Here is a 21,525-nt window from a genome sequence, read left to right as displayed (position 1 = left end):
GAAGAAGTCTTTTTATTGACACATCAAGGAACTAAACCTGTGGCTGTTTCTGATTGGTTGAAATCATTGACATGGCAGTTGAAAGGACTTCCACGAGCGTTGAATCTATTATGCAATAATAACCTTTATCGTACTTTGTCATGGAGATTTGTTTTTAATGTACATAAAAAATTATTTAAAACATTGAACAGCTCGATGGCGTCGAAAAGAAATAAAATAAAACTAACGTTTTCCCTCAACGGAGACAGGGATTTGAAAGCTTTTATTATTGTTAACTAATAAAAATTTTATTATTTGCCTACAGACACTTCTGAAATCTGAGATACAGAGTTCTGTGAAATCACATTAAAAAAATATTTTTATTTAGAATTGATGGTTCCGCATCGTTTATTAACTAATTAACTAACCATCACGTCGTTTTTCGAAGGGGTAGGCACAGAGGACAGATCACCAAACAACTCAGTCTTGGCACACAATCCTTGCCTCATTCACATTCATACATCATCTCATATTTACTTTTCTATTAATCTTACGCCTAACATGGCCAGACTCAAGAATCAGATTCACTTGATCGTGTCACGTCTTACTCGGGCTTCCCCGACTTCTTCTATAATTCACATATTCGTCATATACTCTCCTTACACCCCTTTCTTCTTTAATTCGCTCTACATGCCCAACCCAACACTGTTAAATTTTTTTTTTTAATTTTTACTCCAGATCTCGGGGAGGGTGGTGCAATCCCACGAGCTCCATATTATACATAGAATATATTATATAAAGTAAATAAAATAAAGAAATATTGTAAGATAATACATACACAATAAACGAAAACAAAAGACCATAATAATAAAATGAAAAAGTTAAAATAATAATAATAATAATTTTAATTATTAAAAGACATTACACGACCAAGTGAACCAAATACTTGAGTCGGTCCATGCCAAGAGTCGGAATAACAGAAGGGCATGTGTGAGACGATGTATGAATGCGAATGAAGCAAGGAGTATACGTGCCAAAACCGAGTTGTTTGACGGTTCGTTCTCTTTGCCTACCCCTGCGGAGAAAGGGCGTGATGGTGAGTGGTTTATTTATGGCGTGATGGTTAGTTACTTAAATTAGTATAGTTGTAACCTACATACCATTAATGAATGTTATTTAGAACCATCTTTTATTTTTCACCACTAGGCAGTTGCTTTGTTTCACCCGAGGTATAACAGTTAAAGCCGGGGTTTTGGAAAAATTATTTATTCCAAAAACATGATTGAATTTGGCAGCACCTCTGGTCTGAAGCTCCAAAATATCTGAACAACCATCAACTCCGATAGGATCTCCTATTTTAACAAACGGATTACAGAGCATCTTTAGAGCACAGGCGTTGTGTGGGAATGCTGTACTTGTTCCAAAGGTATTTCAATGGAAGATGCTCCTAGGAACAGTCGGAAAACACACCAAACGCGCGCCAAACATTTGTACACAGTTGAAATTTGTCTTATGAGAATGGGACGTTTCTGCGACTCGTTCTCACTCGTTCAACAGCTCGGCTGTGGAACGATTTGCGAGACTCTGTTTTTCCTTCTTTCTATGACATGACTCTCTTCAAGACCCAGGTTCAATCCTTCGTTTCCTCAAAAAGACCATCCACACAGCATCCCTAAAAATGACATAGGCCCTTAGGGAAATTATTTTCCACGGTCTCCTGTATGGAATAGATATAAAAATATATTATTATTCTAATTTCCAACATTTCAACTGAAGCATTGGTTAAACATTCAAAACGGTTACAACAATAGCTGTAAGTGTGATAACTGGGTTAAAACTACTTTTTGCCAGGTAAATGTTATTTTGGTTGAAACAAATCGGCTGGGGAAATAATATAATTCAGTCGGCTATTCCTTCCAAAATTTAGAAACCACATACTTGGCTATTTTTTTTCTTAATTCAATTTGAATATGCAAAAAATCTTTTATTTGGTCTCTCAACCGAGTAACCTCCCCCCCTGATCTTAACAGTCACCGAAGACCAAAAAGCTATCCACACTTTTTACTCCAAATAAACTTAGAAAAAGTCGGTTACAGATTATCAAGAATGTCAGATCTGATGAAAAACAAAAATCTAAAAGGTTTTATTTTTATTTTATTGACCTTACAAAAATAGCCCTAATGCTGAAGCGAGGGACAAAAAATATTTTTTTCCCTTATCAGGCACAAGAGCTCCTCTTTTCTGATAAGGTAGACATGACCAATTATGAATCTAAATATTATATTTTGCAAAATATGTATCTAAATGTAACCCATATGATCTATATTAAAATAATTTAAAAAAAGTTACGTGATTGGAGACAGGAGATTATGATATCGCTATATCTAAAGTGGAAGAGGGGATGGAAACTGATGGGGAGTAATATTTTTTCGAGTTTTTGGTTTCACAAGTAATCAGTTAAATGCGTTGATTTTATTGGTTATGGCTGAGAATGCTCCTCCATCGGTAGCCTTTTTTAATCATGTCCATAGAAAACAAAAAAAATATGCAAGAAAGAGAATTTCATTTTATTTGACAGATTTGAGGTTACACATTTTACAAATTAGGTTATTTTTATTTAAAATAGATTTAATTTGTAAATAAATATTTGCATATTTTGAAAACCGTTTCAATTAATACGTTGATTCGCTCTTTCTCTTGTATTTAAAATGCTGCCAAGGTTTGTAATTTATCGTCGATTTAATAATAATATTTAGCTAATTTATATAGCGCCGTTTTCGTGAAAAATCATCTTGAGGGCGCTTTACAAATATATTTATTAATGTTTTAATTTAATCTTTCATTGCAATTTTATGAGCAATTTCCATAACCATTTCAAATTGATGATTTGTGCTACACCTAAGTTTGGTAATTATTTCCTTAACCGCCGCACCTTCAGACACAGATGATGGAAATTACACTTTGTTTTAATTTAATTTATTTCATATCCCGACGTAAATCGTTGTTTCTTGTATTAAATGTGCTGCGGTTAGTGAAATATTTACCCTAAGTTTATCTCAATCGTCTCAGGTTATCTCTATAATACGTACAGTACAAATTATTTATTTTCTTTCAGGCGACTTCCTATTTGTTCACCGGGCATCAGGTCATTCCTTTTCAAAAGATATTCTTCTGAATCTGGTAAGGGCAGTTCAGAAGATGGAACTGTGGCTGATAACACAAAAGAAAATAAACCAGCCGACAACCCAAAAAATGAAGTCACAGACCGAATCAACTCGATTTTAAAGGCCATGGTCGAAGACAATGCCAAAAAAGGCAGCGAGACTTTCAAATCAAAGTTTCCTAATGAAAACAAAGGCTTAAAAAGTCGAAAACAAAAATTAGCAGCAAAAGGTAAAACAAACATGCTAGTATTATAATTTTTACTACATCAAATTTATTTATTAGATTATGTTTCCTATTGAGGATCATTTTAAATTGTGTTCTTATTCCAGGTGATGTTTCGACTAAAGCTGCAGTGGCAGTAGGAGAATCCATGGGAGATAAAAGTAAACAAATTCAGAATGATTTAATCTCAAAAGTTGTAGATATTCAAAACCCCGTTCAAGTAAATTGGAGGTAATATAATATTTATTTACTATACTTTCTAAATTCATTGCATTATTGATGTACTTAAGCAGTGGCTTCATTGTGGATCATTTATTTATTTTATTTTATTTGTTGCATTTTAAAAATGTACATTGTACTGTACATTATCTCCATATACACGGTGTCCGGAAACTCGTAGTACAAGCGGGAAACTGGAGAATCTACACCACATGTGGAACCCAAAAAAACATAAAGTTTTTTGATTTGAGCATTTTCAAAAAAAAAAAAAAACCAAAAAAAATATTTTTCGGCTATTTTAGGGTTAAAGTTTTTTCTGGTGTTTAGGGTTGAATAACAGATGTTTTAACCCTGCAGAGCAGAAATATTTTATGATTACACCGGGTTAAATGAAGGGTGATTTCAAAATAATGCTTCAAATCCGAGTTTCTTCATTTGTTTTACTTTCAAATAGTTTTAATTAGTTGGGTACTTTGATCTTCAGTAATAATTTATAAGAATTTGATTAAAAAAAAAATTAAAAAAATCAACTTCAAACTCGATTTACTCGATAACGAAAGCTCAAATAAAAAAAAAATATACTACAAAATCGACTCCAAATGTGATGTAGATTCACCAGTTTACCGCTTGTACTACGAGTTTCCGGACACCCTGTATAGTTAGTAATAACATAGATCATTGTAGAAATGCATTATATATTTGTACAGCGCCTTTGAGGTGATTTTGCACAAAATATATACAAATATATAAGCTATACAAACCATCCAAATATTATTATTATAGTTATCTAATACAGATATTATTTAAAAACATTTTTTAGAATAAATCGATCACATATTTTCGTAATTTAAGTTTAAATTTGTTTGTATTTTCTTATTATTTAATTTCTTCTGGTAATTCGCCTAGTACCTTCACTTTATTTATTTATTTTATTTTAATATTACATTTAGTTACAGTAGTGACGTATTGCCCATCTCACTAAGTGTGGAACGCCTGTGTTGAGATGGCAATTTACAGAGTGGTTGTTAACTAGGTTTTAGCTAATACAATATTGTGAAAATGAAAATAAAATCAGTATTTTTTTGTTTTTTTTTTTTAAATTATACAATTAAAGAATGAATGTAGAAGGTGGAGGCGAAGCAATTGTTAATTAAGCAATCATTATCGACATTTGACTCTGGGTTTTTTTTTCTGAAGGGGAGTCTTATTTCATTTATTTTCCTTGTCTCATGTGTATGTTTGTGCTGTAGGTTTTCAATTTCATTGAATTTATATAAAATATGGCAGTGTAATGGTAGGTGAATCGAACGGTTGAAGACCTTTATCGCCCTGGGGGTGATACTTTAAAAAATGGCAATGATTAAATAATTATATTATTAGTAAGGATGAGTTAAACGGCCTGTATTTTGGTAGTTTAGTTTTACTTTCTTTTCAGAATCGCCTCGGTGAGAGAACATTTACAATTGAAAAATTGCTAGAATTTACTTTTAACAATGTATTTATCGTGTTTTTCTCTTCTCCTTCCCCCATTTCTTCCAGAATCACAACATTGCCCAAATGGGGATACTTTAGCTCCACTGGCTCCAGGCAGTTTCTAATGCAATTTCAGATTCCAATTTTACAAAGTTCTGCATATTTATCAATTCCGCTTCTGCAAAATTAAAGTTAACGGAACGGAACATAAGTTTAACGAAACTTCGGGAGTGTGGGCTGGGAGCGGGTCGCTCCTGCGCCTTGCGTAATTTGTTTTGTTTTTGGTTTAGTAATTAAATAACCAGTGGCGGTTCGTGCAATGAGGCAATCTTCCCCTAAAAATGTGGAGGAGAAAAGAGGGAAAAGATATATGTATTTATATATGTGTCTTTTTCATATATGATGCATACATCCATACAGTATTTTTTTACATTAACCCCATACAGGAGTGTATGAGACCGGATTCCTTTACATTGACTGTAAATAGGAGATGCTGGGTTTTCTAGTCGGTGAGCTGCTATATGTTCGGGTTCTGATCCAGTTGCTGTGATGTCTTATATCCAAGGAGAGAGCAGTCGGTAGTAGTAACTCATCACACTAGTGTAATGCGGCAGACCACATGTGGAATTCCGCTCACAACATTAACAAAGCAGTACAATAATACTGGGTTGTTAATAGCCTAATATAATAATAGTTAATAGTCGTGCATTGTTTAGTTTGAGGCGCACCTCAAAAAACAAGCACTTCCGAAGTATAACCGATAATTTACGATTAGCTCTAGTGACCAAGTATGTTTGGTTTTGTGATTATTTGTTATAGTACGTGGCAATTACTTATGATGAATTTAGTAAAGCGAATTTTGCAGTTGACTGTTTTTTTTGTTTGTGTCTAGTAATTAGCTTTGTCATGTTTGCAGATTATTTTTATTCAGTTTTCTTTGAGTTCTATGAAGGTAATAGTTTCATTGTTTCTTTCTTGGTATAGTTGTGGGGTAGGTGTGGGTAACCATAAAACTTACTTTAATAAAATGCAGCAAAATTACCTTTCGTTAAATATAACGGACCATTGATGAATTTTGAAAATTGCAATTAAAATACATAAACATAACACACTGCATCAAACAAAAGTGTTAAAAGACTTTCTATTCTACCCATCCACATTGAAAATTTCATTTCAATTATAAATCCGCAACTACAAAAAAGAAAAACACTTCTGTTACATCTCAAATTATTATTACACTTTTAATTTTATTCTACCAATCCTCGTTGAAAATCTAATACCAATTATATATCCAAAAATAAACACCCGTTACTGTTAAGGTTAATAAGTAAATTTTATTCATTGTGTCTTTCTACATGGTACCTTTTATTTGAGTTTTCTCGACCACCACACCAGGTTTCATACCCGTATCATGAAAGTCGTCATTGAATAACAGTTCTGACTTTTAAACTTCCAGTGAGCTCATATCGGGCATGAATGTGGACCACACTCCAAAGCCTGAGGAAGTCCAGCCCATGACATCACGGGCACAGCAAGTGCAGTCGGCGCTATCCCGGACCCGGGACAGGACAGAGTATCGTCAGCAATTCTCCCAGAGGCCCGCACGCAGGGAGCCGTTCGAAAAGAAAGAGTAAGCCCATCCATTAATTATATCCTAGGTTGAAGATCAAAAGGTCGTTGACACATTTTATTACAGACTTTTAATTTTACAATTTTTTTCCGACTAATCTTCTTCCCCACAGGAAAAACTAAACCCTTCCACAAATGATCATCTAGTCAATCCACATTATATAAGCATAATAAATACAAAACAATACAAGAACAACACGTCAGCTCACCAGAGATCAAATGGGAAAATAATTCACCGACTCCAGATATTTTCATATCAGAGGGTTCGGCTCTGTAGAACTCCTAACTGGACCTATAAATCATACTGATCCCTCAGTATAAATATTTGAAAAATCTTTCGTAATCCTACATGTATTTAAAATGACTGATTTTTGCATTTTTATACGTAAATTCTTTGACAGATCTAATACGTCTAAATTTTGAATGAGAACTAGGTATAATGCCAGTAGCCGAAATAACAAATTAAATTATTATTTTTATCATGATTACCAACATTAAAAGAAAGACGAGAAAGGGGAGCCTTGATTGAGGCTTTCAAAATTTTGTCTGAACATTATAAGTTTTCCTGGAATCCAAGAAATTTTCACCATCAACAAATTAGCACCTAAATTTAGTCAGTCCCCTTGTACTCGTTAAAAAGTTTGACTGTATACTAATAGTATGTACCTGCAGTCCTCTCAGGATATTTAAATACAATGTAACTCAATCAATCAATCGGTTGGGTTAGGTTAGGTTAGGAACCCTTGCTGTAAATTTAGTCAGTCACCTTGTACTCACTATAACGAAGTTTGACTGTATACCAATAGTATTTACCTGCAGTCAGACAATGTAACGCAATCAATCGATTGGTTGGGAACCCTTGCTGTAAAATGAGCAATTACAAACACCCTTCAATGTATGTTTTTGTTTAGGCATCAAATACGAGCAGTGGATTTGTTCGGTGGCGAGTCCCTGGGTATCTTTGAGGAAGGTCCGATCAACCAGGGTACAGAGCTGAAGCTGTGGGATTACCTGAAGGAGAATGAACTGCGCATCGCAGTCACCCACCCGCCCGCCAACCACTTCCAGAGGATGATTCTGTGGACCAACCAAGGAAAGATTTGGAAGTTCCCAATCGACAATGAGCAAGGTGTGTACATCTTTTATTAACCTTTGAGAGTTTTCCTTTTTGTATTTGATTGAGTGATTTTTTGGATACACAAAATCTGTACCATTAATTGCAAAGCTAACCGGTAATGGCGTAGTTGTAGTACCAACTCACATTCCATAATATGCTTTAAATTCTAGAAATTGCCCAAAGTTTTGTTACTTTCACAAGCTGTCAAATTAAAATTATTGACAAAGCTTCATTTGGCTCTCCTGAACAAACAAAAGTACACAGCAGATAGCATACTCTGTACAGTCTTTTCTGTTTTTAGTTTGTTTTGAAATACATAACACTGTTCAAAAAGCATAATTGACTGAGCATAGCTAAGTCCTAATTTAACTCAACCATTTGGCATTTCATTAGTCCATAAATTTGTTTGTTACATTCTGGTTCCGGTGTAAGATATTGGCCGTGTTGCATACTACTTTTTATACCACCCCAGTTTGCATGATCGTGATTATACATGATCCTATTGTGCGCTGTCAAATCGGAATAATCAATATAACGGCCTGAAGAAAGATAAAAAAAAGAATTGTCATTGAGATGGTGACATTTCTTTGGACATGATACATAATTTCTTATTTCAAATAAAATGTATCGTAAAATATTTATGGTTTGTAATTAAGTAGGTAGCTATACTTTTTTGAATGCGAGGTCTACTGTTCAAAGAATTACTAGTAGTTATATCAGTTCTTGTAAGAATCCTATCCAAACCTAACCTATTATTTTTGTTTTGTTCTGTTTTGTTACTGTACCGTTTATCTGGTTACCATTTTTCCAACCCGTATGCGTAATAGGGTGGAGCGGTCCAGTATGGAGAATTTTTTTTCATCATATCGTATTCGTCATACGGGATTGATGCTCTCTTATGTACTTATTTCCAATAATAAATATACATTAATATTTAGTATTTCCGCAACCACTTTGAATTATGATAAAAATATTGAAAACACAAATAATGAGATTGAGTCCGAAAACAAATTAACTGAAGCTGTTCCTTCGTTTAGTTTAAACTTCAGTCTCAAAAACGTCAGAAAAATTAAGTTCATTTGCATTTCGTTGGAACAATACCAAGTGGAGCACAACTTAAAAAAATATGCTGAACGTTTCTCCTACTCGTTCTTGGGTTCAACAGCTCGGCTGTGGAACGATTTTCCGGTTTCCTCCTCTTCAAAAAGACCTTCCACACAGCATTCCCAAACGTGGGAAATTATTTTCCGCACGGCCTCCTGTGTGGAGTTAATATGAAAAAAAATAATGCTGCGGTGAAGACTTCCCTGATGTGGTCAGAACTTAGACAGGTATTCGGATCAAGCAAGAACTGCCATAGTTTCAGCTATACCTACTGTAATTCCAATCAATTTGTTTTATATTTCGATGGACTTAAGGATAGAAATTTAAACTTGGAGGATAACCTGCGAAAAATAATAATTGATGAATACATTTTAAAGAACCAGTACATGCAATATATTTTATTCATTGCCAGAAAACCTGACGCAATAAGCAATGGAATCATTTTCTTACGGTCTTCAAAAGATATTGATTTTGAGGAGCTAGTTGCATTTGACTATTTGCATTCAACACGGGGTACAAAGGTGGTGTAATTCGGCACCTTGAATCTGACACCTCAAACGTTTTTACACTGAATTTTCTGTCAGTTATACACAAACGAGCTCATTTTGCGACATCTTTTTGCTTACATCGCTGGCCCGTAAAGTTTTTTGGTATTATTGGAAAATCTTTAGATAAGTGCAAACAATTTCCTTTGGTGGAATTTAAAGCCATTCAGGGTACATTGCCAAGAGTGATAATAAGCAGGATTTAAGTACAGGTCAGCATATCTACTGAAATTATGCGAAGCCATTGATTCCGGATTCTGCAAAGAAAACTTGTCAAAAAGAAATCCTGGTAAAATCGTACATTCCAAGTGGCTCTCACTCACTTGCACATGGGAAGTTCAGTGGGTGCGGAACAGAGATAGAGCTTCGAATCGGGTTTCACGGTCATAAAAACACTCATTCCAGGAATTGAATTATTAGAATAACAAAATGTGTTATCTAAATAATATACTATCCTTTTGTTGAAATTACGATTCGATAATGATGTACATATAGTTGGGATCTTTACAAAGAGACTGGTATATAATATTCATATAAAAACATTGAATATTTCCGTCTTTTCTGCCATTGAAATGAGGCCAGCGCAAAAGGTAGAACTACCTCTCCCACCCGAAGTGTGTTAAGAAGAAAACAGTGTGCATTTTTGATGCTAGACATTTACATGAAAGAATAGTGTTTTCATGCTATTTAAAGGATATTACGTATCCATTAATCCAGCATCATGGTTTTTAGGGCCTCTTTGAAACATTTTGCTAGCCATGTTAGCTGACAACTGATAAAATCATGTAAGAGAGTTGACGCTGAAAAGGATTTTGAAAGCCCGGCAAACAAAGATGAAAATAAACGTTATTTGTCCATTTAAGGTGCCTGTTTTTGATTTTTCTGTTAATTGATGTTATACTACTTGTGGGTTCCATGATAACACAACACAGTGACAATTCAACACACTTTTAAAAAGTGATATAAAGTCATTAGAAACAATGAAATTTTTTTTTTTTAACCTAACCTAGCCCAACCTACATAGCCCAATTAATAAAGTTTTTGTTTCATCACTTTCCATGACTTTATATAACTTTTTAAAGATGTGATGAATTATCATTGTGATGATTTATCCGGTTACCCTACTTGTGGACTCTAGAGAGATGGCTTAAGGTGAAACAGATGTGACAATTCCCATACAATCTATTTTTCAGCCACATTTGAAAACTATAGATAATATTTTATTTATTTTAGTACCGAAAAATAATACTCGTAATGAGTTTATCGCGAACGAAAATTTCACTGTTCTATCACTTATAATAACCAAGTAATTAAATTAACAAAAGTAATTATTTTATGCGGGCACCGCCAGCCGAAATGCCCGAATCCGTGTTAGAAGGAGACAAACATATGTGCGAGCCATATGTTTCACGTGCACGCTATTAGCCCATTCCTACGGTGTTAAAGTGGTCAGTAAATTTGTAGTAAAAATGTCAATTTGCGCGGCTTGATTTGTTATTCTGATAGAATGTTCGTTTTGCTTTTTTACGAATGTTCCAGTATTACTCGTCGCAAGGAACATTTGCGGTTTTGGCACGCAGTAAAAAAGGCAAAATTAACTGTATAATAATTATAGTGAGAGCGGTTGTAATTATTTAGAACTTTCTTAAATCTGTAACTATCACTAGCTAGACGCCCGCCAATTCACATTCTCTCATTCATTTGAGCGGCCGCTACACTACTCGCTTCGGCGCTTCGACGAAGTCCTCGACGAAGTTAGCCGAAGTCCGAAGTGCGTGCCCACACACTCGTGCAACTTCGCGAGTAGTTCAGTCTCTCGGAGTCCGTGCACTAGGCAACATGGACGTTCAAGTGGCAAATAAAGGATGAAAGTAGATTAAATGCTGTTGAAATGAGATCCCTGAGGCGTATAATAATAATAATAATTGGATAATTTGTAAAGCGCCGTTTTTGTGAAAAATCACCTCAAGGGCGTATGTGTGGTAAAACCATGTTTGATCGTGTGAGGAATGTGGAGATCCGCAAAGAGGGCAAGGCTGATGTAAGCGTAATGAGTAAGATTAAGAAAGGGACGCTTAGATGGTTTGGGCATGTAGAGCGAATGAGCGAAGATAGGAGTGTAAGGAGGATATATGATGCAAATGTGAATGGTAGCAGAAGTCGGGGACGCCCGAGGAAGACATGGCACGATCAAGTGAATCAGATACTCGAGTCGGGCCATGTCAAGAGTCAGAATAATAGAAGAGTATGTATGAGACGATGTATGAATGTGAATGAGGCAAGGAGTGTGTGCCAAGACCGAGTTGTTTGGCGGTCCGTCCTCTCTGCCTACCCCTGCGGGGAAACGGCGTGATGGTTATTTTTTTTTTTATAGTGAATACCTCACAAGAGTCCCAACTGCTCCCGTCTGGAGCCAGTGAGACTATGGCATCCCCAATTGGGGGATGTTGTGAGGCTGAAGGTAAGTGGGGAAGGGAAAGAGGAAGGTGGGGAAGTACCTGGCTATTCAGATCTAGTCACTAAACACGGCTTAAGCCATTTGGAGCAACGTTTCAATTCTGAATGGTGGTCTTACACCAGGGCGATACTGGTAGTATCTTCCACTCTGGAACGTGCCGCAAATATACTATATATTATTTTAATTAATTAATTGTGAAATAACACAAATCAATCAAATAAAATTTATTTGCGCACGCCGGGTTCGAACCCGCGACCTTCGGAATGGCAGTCCAATGCGTTACCACTGGACTATGCCGGCCGTCAAGTTTATTCAAGGTTAGTTAGTTAGTTAGTTATCTTTATGGTCCCTTTCAATTGGGTCCCAAATAACCGCCTCGGATTGGAGTGTTTCTAGGAACAAAAAAATTAGGTCCTGTGACCACAGTGTAGAAGCCATATTTTATTACGTATAGTCACTATGACTCTGCGCACGCACAACCACCAAACACGACGTCTCGAAGCGAACTGAAGTGAACCGAGTAGTGTGGGCAGACACTTCGTGTTCGAACTTCGAGTCCTTTGACTCGGGCGCATTTACCGACAACAATCGGAAGTCGGGCGAAGCGAAGCGAAGATGACCGAAGCGAAGCGAAGTTCGTGCCCACACTATCGTATTCGGTCAACTTCGATCAACTTCGCGAGTAGTGTAGCTGGGCTACAACAGTCATTGTCTGCCGCGGTTTGAAGTGACTTTTTTCGATTTTGTACAGCATTGTTATTCCATAAAAATGAGGCGTGCCCTTTATAAGAATCATCAGTATTCCGGGAAAAGAGTGAATCCAAGACTAAAGCTGCTGCCACACGCAAAGCTCACATCAAAAGTTAATGTACAGCGCATCATCTTTTCTACCGACACACGACGCTATCAAATATTTCTTCCTATGGTAGGAGAGGGGGTCAGTTGAATTCGAGAGCGGCCGAGGAACATAATTTCATTTGTCAAAGTGACAACTTTACTTACTGACAGCTTGAGAACGTTTTCGAAATGGATGATACTTGTCGCCTATTGCTGGATCTGTTGGACAGCTCATCCTCAGATGAAGATGCCGCCAACTATATAGTTATAAATGCTATTTAAAAAACTTTTTAGATTTTAAACAATCTGCGCGTAAATAGCGCATTTTCACATAACCTGACATAACCTCTCCGTCGAATCAGGAAATTCGCAGTTCGCACGCCGATCGACGAAAGCGACATATAATAAATTATTGTAAAATAAGCTCAACTTTCGTCCAAGCCGTCCAACTTTATCAAAAAACCGAATGATATTACCATATAAACATAATGAGATTAAAAATATGATTAATTTTGAAAGGGCGAAAATTTGTTTACTTCAAATTCAAATATTGATTATATTTATATTTTAAATATATGTTAAGTATGTTTGCCAAATAAAGTTTTTTTTTATGTTCCTAAATTTACTAGCACACATGACGATATGAGCTAACATAATAAATAAGAAATGCATTATTAGGCTCCTTATGTCATGGCTGTCAAAGGGAACACGGAACTTAGTTGGTAGCTCCGTAATTTAAAATGACCCCCTCTCCTTTTTACGGCGGAGAGGAGGACTCATAACTTTTCAAATATCGCGTCGGGAGCGGTTACGTAAAATAAATTCGGTTAGCGAAGTTCAGAACCACACTTATAGCGCGTTATATTTTTACGTGTGTCGGGTCTGTATGGGATTGTATGGCGAGCGCTATTGTGCTTTATATTATCTGTTGATGTGAGCTTTGCGTGTGGCAGCAGCTTAAGTGCGAACGGGATGAAACGTCAGCACGGCGAATCGGAATACAGGTAAGTATTATGAAATTATTTCAAAATATTTTATTATTTTTTAAATATTTTCTCGGTACCTACCTAACTAACTAACCATCACGCTTGTTATTTTATGACCCATGTCGCTCGTTTGATATAGGGTGATTCATATGTAATGTTGCTCAAAAATTATACTCCTTTAATGCCTTTATATTATATCTTTTAGTTCCCACAAACACTGGCGCGGAAATAAAGAAAACAAGTGTTCGAATGACGAGACCCCTAAAATTAATTTTTGTGGAGAAATCCAGGACTGCTTCTCTGTGAGAAAGATGATGAATTAATTGGACAAAGTAGACCAATTCAAGCTATCGGACAAAATATTAAAACAAACATTGAAAGAAAAAGGATCTTACAAAAAAAAGAAATATGGACAGAATATGTGAAAAGAATAAAAAATAAATAAATAAGTAAATAAAAAATCTTTTACTATCGTCGTTCCCGCCAGGCATCGTGAGTTCAATTCCACAGCTGGCTAATTCCTCCATCACGACCCAGGCAACGCTTTCCGCTTACTGTGATGGCAGTTTTACAACTAGTTTATGGACACCGTGTATAAGATATTTGTACAAAAAGTTTTTTTTTTCAATCACCTTTCTGCCCTATAAAGGATTTACTATTATTTACATGACATGTTTGTCATTTGTGAAAATAAAATATACCCATTTACAAAATACAAAAAGTTTTTTAATGTGAAAAGGCGACTTCATATGCACACTGTAGGCATCGTCTTTGTGGACACTCATATATTACGACGCACGTGGCGAGCTGATTTCAAAACAATGCCTATATTATTTAGATGCTTGATATTACGAGAGCCCTTTCTGACTTATGCATATTTTTTTATTTTTTTTTTTTTTATTTATTTATTTAGTACAGGTGATGATACAATGACACATGTAGATAAAAAATACTTTGACTGCCCAACTAGGAGGAATTCCCGTTTTAGGACAGTCAAAATTGAGTTATTCATGCACGCATACATATTTTGTAAGAACAAAAACAAAAGAGGAAAAAAAAGAAAAGTAATATAATATATACATAACTAAAAAAAAATATATATATATATATAACTAAAAAATAATGATACATTAAAAGAAAATATTATTATAAAAGATTAAAAGCAAAAAGTTATAAGGTTAACTGATGTTAACTTGTTGTTTGGTTTGTTTAGTTTTGTTTGTTTTTTTGTTTTCTTAATGTGTTTGATATTTTGTTTGTTTTATTTTTGGAAAAGTGTGAGTTCACACTCTTTTCTCCCTAATTGGTGAAGCCAGACAGTGATCGATTTACGAAGAGCACCTTTGCTTTCCTTTTTCCATGCATCAGGTATAAAGTTGTAAAGTTTTGGGCCTAGGAATGAAAAATGTCTTTGAGCAAGTGAAGTTTTGGTTGTGGGTGGTACGATTGGATTCCTCCGTGAGTGTCGGGTGTCGTGAGAGTGGTCGATAGATGGGTAGAGATGACGTTTTTTATGAGTGTTCAAAATTATTTTCCTTATGTATAATTGTCTGACATCTAGAACTCGTAACTCTTCAAATAGTGAATCGCTGTGGTGCCTAAAAGGTTTTTTCATGATTACCCTTAGTAAGGATTTTTGGGCCTTTGCTAAGTGGTCTAAAACCATTTTTGCGCATCCACCCCAGCCTAATGATGCATAGTCTAATAGTGACCCACACATAGCGTTGTAAATGAGTCTTAAATCTTTTAGACATAGGATATTTCTAATTGGCATAAAGATATGCGTCAGCTTTCTAACCTTAGTAGTCACAAGGTCTATATGTCCGTCCCATCTAAGATGTTTGTCGATAACAATACCGAGATATTTTATACTGTTCACGCATTCTAATTTATAGCAATTACAGTTAGTTGATTCGATGCATTTATGTATGAAAATATTGTATAATTCTTTGGGTTGGCCCGCTTCTGTCGCACTGAATCGTATAAATTTTGTTTTTTCTGAATTGAGAGTCAAAAGATTATATATATTATATGACAAATTTGTTTCTCCGTCTGGCAATTCTAACCACTTCGTTGGTTTGATGAATGCGCCCCATAGAAATGTAAGAAAAAGTGTAACCTTTTGACTTATTCGCGAAATATTTGTGAGCAAGCAAAAGCGCGAATACATGGTTACTATGTAGGTATATACCTACATCGCTTGGTATGATTATGTTCATTTAGCAAAAGCGGCCTTTAAAAAAAAGGTCCAGTTAACGCCAGCTCCCGGCACACATACCGTTGTTCCTAGCCGGCTCCTTTTATAAATTATTTAATCTTCCCAGGCATTGATTTAGTTTAGTGAATTGAACAAACCTCTATCTCGTGTCTCTTTCATACTCATGCGAAACATCGTAAATTTTTTGAAATGGAGTCTTTTTCGCAAATGGTTTTGGTTGGGTAAATAAAAATTTCCTGTACCAACGCGCGCGGAGCTGCGTGAAATGTCTTTTGTACGTATTTTTTGCAATGAAATTGTGTATTTTTCAGCCGTTTTCTACGATTATGTAATTATAGGTACCATAAAAAATTTATACAGATTAATATTACTTATATACGTTCGCAAACCAATAATTCATCTCAATATTATAAAGCATAACGTGTTAAAAGTGTTTTATTAGACGATATTGAAAATAACACCATCTATCGGCGTAAAGTTTCGAAAAATGTTTTGAGATGGCCCTTAACAAAAACAAGGTTCCAATCAGGAAAAAAATACCTATATGCATTCAATGTTGTCAATGTTCTTACCGACAAGTTGTTTTTCTCACTATTTGTTCTATCTTATCAGTTTATAAATGTATTATCTGCAAAATAAATGGTAAAACACAAACATAATGTATGCAATATTTCACATTCATGAGCCATTTGGATAAAATTTATATAATCAATAAAATTGTAAAAATTAAACACAAAGCTCTCTTGCGGGAGTACAAGAATAGAAATTTAAATTATACAGTTTTAATTGTTAATATATAGAGCATCTTTCCCAACTTTACTACATAGGTAATACAATATTATTGTAGAAAGAAAAGAGCATGAAACAAAATTACAAGATTTATTTGTACAGAAAGAAGCTAACAGTTTTAAAAGACTCTTGATTCTAGATTATGACTTAGTTTGATTAAATAAAAATATCTTAGGGCTTGGATGTGACTCGAAGAGTTTTCATCAGGTTGAATTTTAAAATTCACATGCGTGACCGTGACCACTATGATTAAATTGTCAGTAGGTAATAAATGTATATTTGAATGTTAAAGCATTTTATTAGGCAACACACAGTTATCATATCTGTTACCAAATAAAATTCAAAAAGGTCTATATTATAGCCTCGAACATTCACATTTAAACTACTTGATTGAAATCTGGGGAAACACATATGAAACATATATGTATAAAACAGGTAACACTAACCAAAGTAACCAAAAAGCTATTTCACTTCAAACCTTGAAACCACAAAAAAATGATATATGGAAACAAAATTAAGAAAATTATATGAATATAATGCATGTCTCCTTATGTACAAAATAAATAATAAACTCATACATACAAATACAGAACTCATTAAAACGTCCCAAGTACACACACACTTTACACGGCAACATGATAAAATACATTTATCCACATAATGCTAGGTTTTTTTTATAAAAAGTATTTTTTTTAAAAATCAGGTTTTTTTAAATGTTTTATTCAAAGTTTATACATTTTTCAATTAAAATATAAATAGTAACGAAATAAGAAGCTCAAAAACAAGACCAATCTCAACTGCAGGAAAATTCAAACTGAGTAAAATACATCGGTAACTCTCACCAGTGTTACTCGTGTTAGCTAAAAATAGAACGCTGCTAGTCGAAACTGGCGAGCGTCACTCTGGCTAGCAGAAATTGGAACGCATTTAGCGCGCGAGCGTGACTCGTTTAAAAGCACGAAGCGGTTAAACACCATACATACTTACTATGGCAAGCAATCCATTGGTTATGAAGGGGGCAACATATATAATTGCTTTCCAGACAAAATTAAAAAAGTGCAGGTACATTTAAAAAAAAATTATTCACTTTTATGCTCAATCAACAAAACAATGAATGTGAATAATATTGATATGTAATGTGTGCAATGTATTAGTTATTTCTAGTTAAATAAGTGTTATATATGCCTTTACTATGCAGACTTTGGTGTTGGGAACTCTTTGAAATTAGTAAAAGGTTCTTCTTATAATTGTGTTTATTAACATTCTGGATTAAACTACACTATTCATTACCCGAGGGTTGGTAATTCTCTGGCTCCCGAGAAGCTTGCTCTCCGACAATATTATCTCACAAGTCCCTGTTACACCCTAACGACATCTGACAGACTATGGAGTAAGCTTTATGACTAACGCCATCTATCAATTAAACACTCAACCTTATTACCATACATCACAATAAGTGAAAATGTAATTTTCTACTATCTAGAATAAAAAGTTTAAAACAAAAAGGATTAAAGCAAAAGATAAACCTAGTGAATGTTAAAACTATACCAGATTCGGTTCGTTCACGTGTTTTGTAAGGTCGCCATTGCAGTCCCTCCCAGAGAATCAGTGCACACACCTTCCTTTGAGACCGCTCATTCTATGGATCAAGTTTCATTTTCATAAAAGCTGTTGTGTCAATATTTTATTGAGTATCGACGTTATTGTAACGAACACCGATGGTTTGATGTTCTAATGCTTTACAATAGTAGTTTTAGAACAGATATACACTAGATGTAAAATGTAAAAGTTTTGTAGCTACATACTTTGAAAAAATAAGTGTAGAGGATAACAATAATGTTTAATTTTTTGACATTCTGGAGTGATTTTCATAAAATAGAACTGACACTCCCACTTTCCTATAAACTATGTACTATATTTTTTACTTTTTTTAATTTATTTTTCGGAATAACTTTATTGAGTAAAACCTCAAATTGTGACCGTTTCCTTTTCTGATTTTTCTGTTTCAGATTTTCGTTTAGAAATCACTAATATTGTCTTCAATATTTAAATATTACAATTTGAGGTTTTACTCAATAAAGTTATTCCGAAAAATAAATATTAATTCTAGACTTGCAGAAAAGTCAACAGATGTCGCACATTAAAAATAAGATAGGTTTATCTAAAAAGACGCTGTCTGGATTGCATTTAGTTCGGGTTGAATCTCGCGATCATACATAAAGATAGTTGCCAATAAAAAATGTGCGGTGAAAAAATGAAGACAATGTTAGTAGTTCTAATTCGAAGTATGATACAGTTAAAAGTGACCGAGGGGAATAGGGTCCCATTAGCTCAGTTGGTAGAGCACTGTCCCGGAAAGACAAGGGTCCTGGGTTCGAGTCCCAGATGTGACCGTTTCCTTTTCTGATTTTCGTTTAGAAATCACTAATATTGTCTTCAATATTTATATTTTTTACATTGTAAGCTGTGGAACGTATACCATCCCCCGTGTAAAAATAGAACTAAGCCATAGTTCAATTGGGAGCTGATGTTTTATAACTAAAAACTTACATCTAATCTGTCATTTGCAATGTTTCACTTTTTTTTCTTCCAGGTATGACAACTGAAGCCGATGTTCACTTCTCTGAGCACATATTCCTAGAAACGCACCTCGAAGGTTGGTGTCCACGGAAGGGCCCCGTCCGTCACTTCATGGAATTGGTTTGCGTGGGGTTATCGAAGAACCCCTATATGCCCATCCAAGAGAAACGCGACCATCTGGCTTGGTTCAAGGAATACTTCGATGGCAAGAGAGATCTGCTAGAACAATGCGGTGCTATTCCCGTTGAAGGAACTGGAAAACCTAAAGAATTGTCTCAGTAGTTTTGTTTTTTTGGAAATATGTTATTTTGTAGATATTGCATAGTTTGTTGTAATTAAATTTAGTTGAAATTAAAAAAAATTGTTATTTTTTTCTTTGTAATGCCATTTTAATCAACTCTTTTCAGTGGCGTTCAATAACTTTATCTTTTTTTATTTTATCGAATTGGTGCATTGTCTTAACGAAGCAACACTTTTTTTTCGCAAAATGCGGCTGGTTTTTCTTGATTTCATCACTTAAACGCTGCAATAAGTTTGTATAATACTTGCCATTGATTTTTTTTTTTTTAATGATAATCGATGAATATTATTCCATGTGCATTAAGGTGGAGCGGTCTAGTATGGAGATTTTTTTTTTTCGTAATATAGAATTCGACATACGCGGGATTGATGCTCCGTTATGTACTTATCTTAAATAAAAAATATTTATTTATAATTACGACATCGCCACCACTTTGAATTTTTGATAAAAACACTGAAAACACCAATAATGTTCTCCCGATTCTTAGAAATGCTTATAATTATGTAAAAAAAAATTGAGTGTTTATTTATTACCTATGATATAATTACATTATTATTTTATAATATAATTATAAAGTAGGACTGTAGGAACAGTTAAACTATTCCCACACAGCAACGAATCCTTCTATCCCAAACGCGTATCAAACAGAGTGAAGTGTATCGCGTATCATCTTGGCAAAGTTTCCGATCCGCTAGACATTATCTAGTAGATCGGGGTACTGACGCTATTCCTTCTTGTAGTTTAAACTTTAGACTCTCAAAAAAATGTGCTTCGTCTTCAATCCCTCAAGAAATAATTCAAAGTGAAGCACAACCAAATTATTCTCACCATGAGGTGAAAGATTTCCCTGTTGTGGCCAGAACACTAGACAGATATTGTATTTCAGATCGAGCAGGAGCTGCAATTGTTTTCGCTGTATTACAAGATGTTGGTTTAATTTCACAGAACGATACATCTCGCATTGTGGATAGGAGTAAAATTCGTCGAGCTCGAATGAAGAAAAGAACTGCCCTTACTAGTAAGCCATTAGTAATCGATTCCAATCAATTTGGTTTATACTTCGATGGACGGAAGGACAAAACTTTAAGCATGGAGGACAACCGGCGAAAAATAATAACTGAAGAACACATTAGTTTAGTAAAAGAACCAGGTAGTGGGTGCAAGGGACAAATTTCATTAAAAACCGGAAAATCTGAATCAAAAAGTAATGGAATTATTTCATTACTGTCTTCGAAAGATATTGCTTTGGAAAAAAATGTTGCAATTGGATGCGACGGAACTGCAGTTAATACGGAGTACAAAGGAGGTGTTATTCGGCGCCTTGAATCACATCTCAAACGGCCTTTACAGTGGACTGTCTGTCAATTACAAGCAAACGAACTCATTTTGCGACATCTCTTTGAGAACATCGACGGAACCACGACTGGACCGCAAAGTTTCACTGGAATTATTGGTAAATCTTTAAATAAGTGTGAACAACTTCCTGTCGTGAAATTTAAAATCATTCAATGTTCATTACCAAGTATGACAAATACACAGGATTTAAGAACAGATCAGCTGTATCTATTGAAAATGTGTAAAACTATTGACTCCGGATTCTGCAATGAAAATCAAAAACAAATCCCGGTAAAATTGTACAATCCAGGTGGCTAAACTACAGCGAATCGGATTCTTCGACTTGACATTTTTACCCTAAAACCATAAAAAAATATGGTAACTTTAACGACATTTGTATTAACAGTTTACGCGCCTATGTGGTTCAACATTAAGACCAAACCATTATGTCTTTTCGGTGCAAGGCATTTACACGAAACAATAGTGCTTTCACGGTATTTGCCCAGTGATTTAAAAGATATTATTGATCCAGTAATCCAGGTAATGGCTTTTTTGGGCATCACGAAAA

At 34.8% G+C, this 21,525-nt stretch overlaps 1 protein-coding gene across 1 annotated transcript; it reads left to right on the top strand.

Annotated features, from left to right (window-relative positions):
- The first annotated feature begins 2,545 nt into the window (after positions 1-2,545).
- mRpS31 (mitochondrial ribosomal protein S31) lies at positions 2,546-19,682 on the top strand. Its single transcript, XM_089647865.1, has 6 exons — positions 2,546-2,698; positions 3,095-3,372; positions 3,474-3,597; positions 6,515-6,688; positions 7,599-7,816; positions 19,335-19,682. The coding sequence occupies exons 1-6, from the start codon at positions 2,688-2,690 to the stop codon at positions 19,601-19,603; spliced, it is 1,074 nt and encodes a 357-aa protein (XP_089503991.1). The 5' UTR covers positions 2,546-2,687; the 3' UTR covers positions 19,604-19,682.
- The last annotated feature ends 1,843 nt before the right edge of the window (positions 19,683-21,525 follow it).

Source organism: Hesperophylax consimilis, chromosome 3 (genome assembly GCF_061612785.1).
Source record: "Hesperophylax consimilis isolate HC1 chromosome 3, BYU_Hcon_1.0, whole genome shotgun sequence".
NCBI classification, from domain to species: Eukaryota; Metazoa; Arthropoda; class Insecta; order Trichoptera; family Limnephilidae; genus Hesperophylax; species Hesperophylax consimilis.
Note: the sequence above shows the minus strand (reverse complement) of the source record. Positions and strands in the feature narration are given on the sequence as shown.